This window comes from Condylura cristata, unplaced genomic scaffold (assembly GCF_000260355.1).
Source record: "Condylura cristata isolate star-nosed mole 26May11 unplaced genomic scaffold, ConCri1.0 scaffold00050, whole genome shotgun sequence".
Lineage (NCBI taxonomy): Eukaryota > Metazoa > Chordata > Mammalia > Eulipotyphla > Talpidae > Condylura > Condylura cristata.
Genome location: NW_004567151.1, coordinates 1,251,852 through 1,256,221, shown reverse-complemented (window position 1 = coordinate 1,256,221; position 4,370 = coordinate 1,251,852). Strand labels below are relative to the sequence as shown.

The window sequence follows — 4,370 nt, the reverse complement described above, 5'->3', positions numbered from 1 at the left end:
ATAAGCCAGAAAGAAAAAGAAAAATACCGGGTGGCTTCACTCATAGCAGGAGCATAAAGGACCAGGGAAGAAAATAATAATAATAATGAACAAGTGTATACCAGAGACATTTTACTGGGGTGGAGAGGGAAATGGGATCAAAAATGGGGTGGGGTGGGGTGCACTGGACTATGGTGACGGCACACGGGTGATTTGGTGACGGGAAGCCCAAGGGGATTGCAACTGATATGGAAAAAGGCACAAAATGATGTAAAAATAAACTATTATATTATTTTTTTTAACAAAGGCTGCCTTGGGTCCTCTCTGGTGGCGCAGCAGGTTAAAGCACAGCACTGCGAAGGCAGTGGCCTTGGGGAGAGTTCGATCCCCGGTCCTGGAGGGGACCCCCAGGGCGCAGCAGACCTCTCCTGTCTCCCCGCTGCTCCCCTCAGCCGCGGACTTCGTCCGTCTGCCTGTTCCACTCCCCGCTCTGTCTCTGGGGAGTCCTCTCACCACCCCTTCACCTCTGGCCTGCACCCCAGTTCTGCATGCATGAATAAATAAAGGCTCCTTCATGCAGAGGCTAGGTCAGGGCCTCCCTCCTGGTGTCCAGCCAGACTGGCTGCAGACCCGCTGATGCGCCCCCGGCCAGTCCACCCCGGAAATCCTTTCTAGTTTGCCTACAAATCCCGCTGTTGGTTGGCTGGGAACCCCACAGGTTTGCTACGTTGAGGACAGGACAAGTTCCAGATGGAGGAGGGGCCCTTGCCTGTCTCTTAAACCCCGTATCTGTGGCCCTGATCCGGGAAGAGAGACGTCCACGCCCCGCGCCCCGTCCTGACCCTTCCCCTAAGAGCGAGGGGAAACGGCCGGCCCTACGCACCTTAGGAAATGGGGTGCCCCCCATCTGCTCCTGGGCTTGCAGGCCGTCCACCCCACTCTTTATTTTCTTAAGATTTATTTTTTTCTATTTATGCCTAGAAGAATTGGGTACAGGCCAGAAGGGCGGTGGGAAAGAGGGGTGAGAGGACTCCCCAGAGACAGAGTGGGGAGCAGAACAGGTGGATACACTGAAGTCCACTGCAGAGGGGAGCAGCGGGGAGGCAGGAGGGGCCTGCCGCCCCCTGGGGTCACTCCCTGGCCAGAGTCAGAACTGGGGGGCCCCCTGTAGTGGCTGCAAGAGCTTGGTAGCCCTGAGGCGTTGACCCCTGCGCCCCCAGCGAGCCTCCATCCGTCCCAGCTCAGGATAGGAAGCCCCCACACCAGCCCCCAGGCCTCCCCTGAGCCCGGTTTATTCCTTTGCTGCCCCAATTGACGCTGTTTTGACAGCCTGACCAGCCGAGAGGACCCAGAGGGCGGCCCCCCTGCACCCGACACCCACACCGGTCTTACTCTGGGGTGGGAAGTGCCTCCGCTCCGTGTGGACCACGAGGCTCAGCTCCACCCAGGAGCTCCGGCCGCTGTCCGGGACGGGCTCTCTGCCCCGCTCCTGCGGGGACGCGTGGGCCTCTTCAAAATGGCGCCGCTGGGCTCTGAGCAAGCTGACCTCGTTGCCCCTCTCCACCAGGCAGTTGGACTCCCGCCGCTCGTTGATCTCCTCCAGAAGACCCCGCTTGCTGGTGGCCCATTTTTTAATGATCTCCCTGGTTCTCTTCACAGAGGCCATCACGCCGGCCGCCACTGGCCAGTGGGTCCTGCAAACCCACGGAAGACGCCGTCCGGCTGGGCCCCAGGAGCCGTCCAGGTCTCTCTCCTCCCGTGGACGCCACCGAGGCTGCGGCCCTCCCCCACCTCACCCTCCCAGTGAAGACCTGATGGCAGGCAGCCCACCCCGCTGGCCACCAGCACTGGCCAAACACTTCACACTGTCTGGCCAGAGAGCTGGCGGTGGGTCAGGACTGTTGTGCGTGTCTTTTAAGATTTACTTGTTGATGCACACAGAACTGGGGTGCAGACCAGAGGTGCAGGGGAGGAGAGGACTCCCCAGAGACAGAGTGGGGAGCAGAGCAGGCAGATGGACGAAGTCCGCTGCTGAGGGAGCAGCGGGCGGTCAGGAGGGGTCTGCCGCGCCCCAGGGGTCATCGAACGCGTGCTGAAGTGGCTGCGGCCAGCCTGCAGTGCTGCACTATTAACCCGCTGCGCCCCCGGGAGGACCCCTAAACTTTAGGAGACCATGCAGACAGCTGAGAACCAGCCAGATCAACACATCCGATGACTATGGACTCACTGCCAGGGAGGAATCCGTCGGCTTCCTTTACGCCCCTTCCAGGGAAGCTGCAGCCAACAGGGAAAATCAGGGGGGTCGCACCCACACCTGCCTCACCCAGCCCAGGGCCAGAAGCGAGGTTAAGCTCCGCACCCGCAGACAGCCCCATTCTGAACCACTTACCTCATTTTCTCTTCTTTCCTAAGAACCCCTGAATCTGGACCCTCCCTGGTGGTGCAGTCGGTTGAAGCGCAGCACTGAGAAGCTAAAGCCACTTCAGCATGAGTCGGATCCCCGCCCCGGAGGGGACCCCCAGGGCGCAGCAGACCCCTCCTGCCTCCCCGCTGCTCCCCTCAGCAGTGGGTTTCAGTCCATCCACCTGTTCTGCTCCCCACTCTGTCTCTGGGGATCCTCTCACCCCTGTACAGACTTCTGGCCTGTCCCCAATTTTTCTAAAAAAAAAAAAAACTTTTTAAATTGTCAAACCGAGAAGCAACCTGGCACAGACATGGAACAGCAAGATCAGCCAGGAAGCATCAAGCTCAGAAGTTACTGGAAGGGACCCAGGCTAGGAAAACACCCAGGTGCCCAAAACCAACTCAAACAGCCTCCAAGCGGCTTCCGCCGAGGTCTCTGGGAATCCCCAGCGCAACTTTCCAAAGGTGACTGACAGCACAGCCCACAGGTCAGCCAGTCGAGGACACGAGTGAGTGAGTGAGGTGCCAGGAAGTGAGAGACCTAGGACGCCTGCCGAGACACCTGCCGAGGGCACAGCTGTGCCACCTTGAAAGCTGCAGATGAAGAAACGAGAAAGTGAGCGTGCAGCTCTCTTCAGGAAACAGGAAGCCGGAAAGAATTCCTGGACGTGACAAAAAAGTTGCTAATAAATTGAAAACTCGGTGTATGCAGGGTTAAACCTGGTGGTGCAGGAGTTAAAGCACCACATTAGGAAGCTGTCTGCAGCCGCTGCAGCCCGAGTTCGATTCCGGCCCTGGAGGGGACCCCCAGGGCTCGGCAGGCCCCTCCTGGCTCCCCGCTGCTCCCCTCAGCAGTGCGTTTCAGTGGATCTGCCTGTTCTGTCTCTGGGGAGTCCTCTCACCTCCCCCTCACACACCTCTGGCCTGGACCCCACTTCTTCTATGTATAAATAAACAAAATAAATCTAAAAAAATATATAGCTGTGCCTGGTCGGGCAGGTCTCCCCCCTTCTCACTCAGGGCTGCCGCAAGTGGAGAAGGTATTGGCCAGAACAGGGTCTTGGTCCCCAGGGGGGCCTCAGAAGAAGGGGGAGTTCCTGGTTCCCTGCCCCACCCAGAGGAGGGTGGAGCTGAGCAGAGAAGAGGAGCTGGAGAAAGCAGGAAGCAGGATGGAGCCAGGAGCCCTGAGGGGCCACATGGAGCAGAGAAACGTGAAGAAACTTTGCTTGCGTCGGGCCCTGGGCTGGGTGAAGCAGATGTGGGTGAGAGACCGTGGGGTGACTGTGGCCGTGTTTATACTGATTCTGATGTTGCTCTGTCCCTCCCAGACGTGTCTGGCCAGGTCTGACCCTTTTCTACGGGTCCCGGGCAAAAGGTGCTTTGGGCTCGAGGCAGCTATCAGGCCTTGCTCTGGGCCAACCCCTTTGGGTTGACTTTTGCCCACGAGGGGACGGGTCACTCCAGATGTTTGATTTAGAAACTCTATTTTTTGTCTTTTCCGTATTGCACTCGCTGGATAAAAGCTCCTTTCCACGAACACTCTTATGTCTGGCCTTGATGCAGCGGATGGCAGAACCTATTTGGAGCAGGCAGGTTTGGGGGTTCGGTGGTGCCCCTCTCTCCGTGCCCTGTGACAGATGGCCCAAGCATGGGTGATTCCAGAGGAGGGTGAGGTGAGGCAATGAATGCTCCCGGGTGGGCTCCACCCCGGGGGAGCGCAGGATGACTCCCAGCAGGCCGGGGGGGCTGTCTGCCTGAGGGGGGTGAGGAGCACTGGGGGGTAGAGCTCCGTGACCCCGAGGGGGGCTTAAACACTGGACCTGCAGGCTTTTGCCTTAAGAGGGCTTTGAAAACTGCCAGTGTGTATAGACCGTAAACCCTCACTATCCATGAATTCTGTATCACAAGTTTGCTACTCACTAAAATATGTTACCCCCAAATTAATACCTGAGGCTACTTTATAGAATTGCCACAGTAATGACTGACAG

The 4,370-nt window shown here is 58.1% G+C and overlaps 1 protein-coding gene across 1 annotated transcript in view; it reads right to left on the bottom strand.

The window, feature by feature from the left end:
• SPATA45 (spermatogenesis associated 45) overlaps nucleotides 1-4,370 on the bottom strand; it is an 18,670-nt gene that overhangs the window by 3,750 nt on the left and 10,550 nt on the right. Inside the window, exon 3 of the mRNA XM_004694921.2 lies at nucleotides 1,372-1,673. Within this exon, the coding sequence (XP_004694978.1) occupies nucleotides 1,372-1,645 (274 nt within the window). The 5' untranslated portion in view covers nucleotides 1,646-1,673. The remainder of the gene's footprint in view (nucleotides 1-1,371; nucleotides 1,674-4,370) is intronic.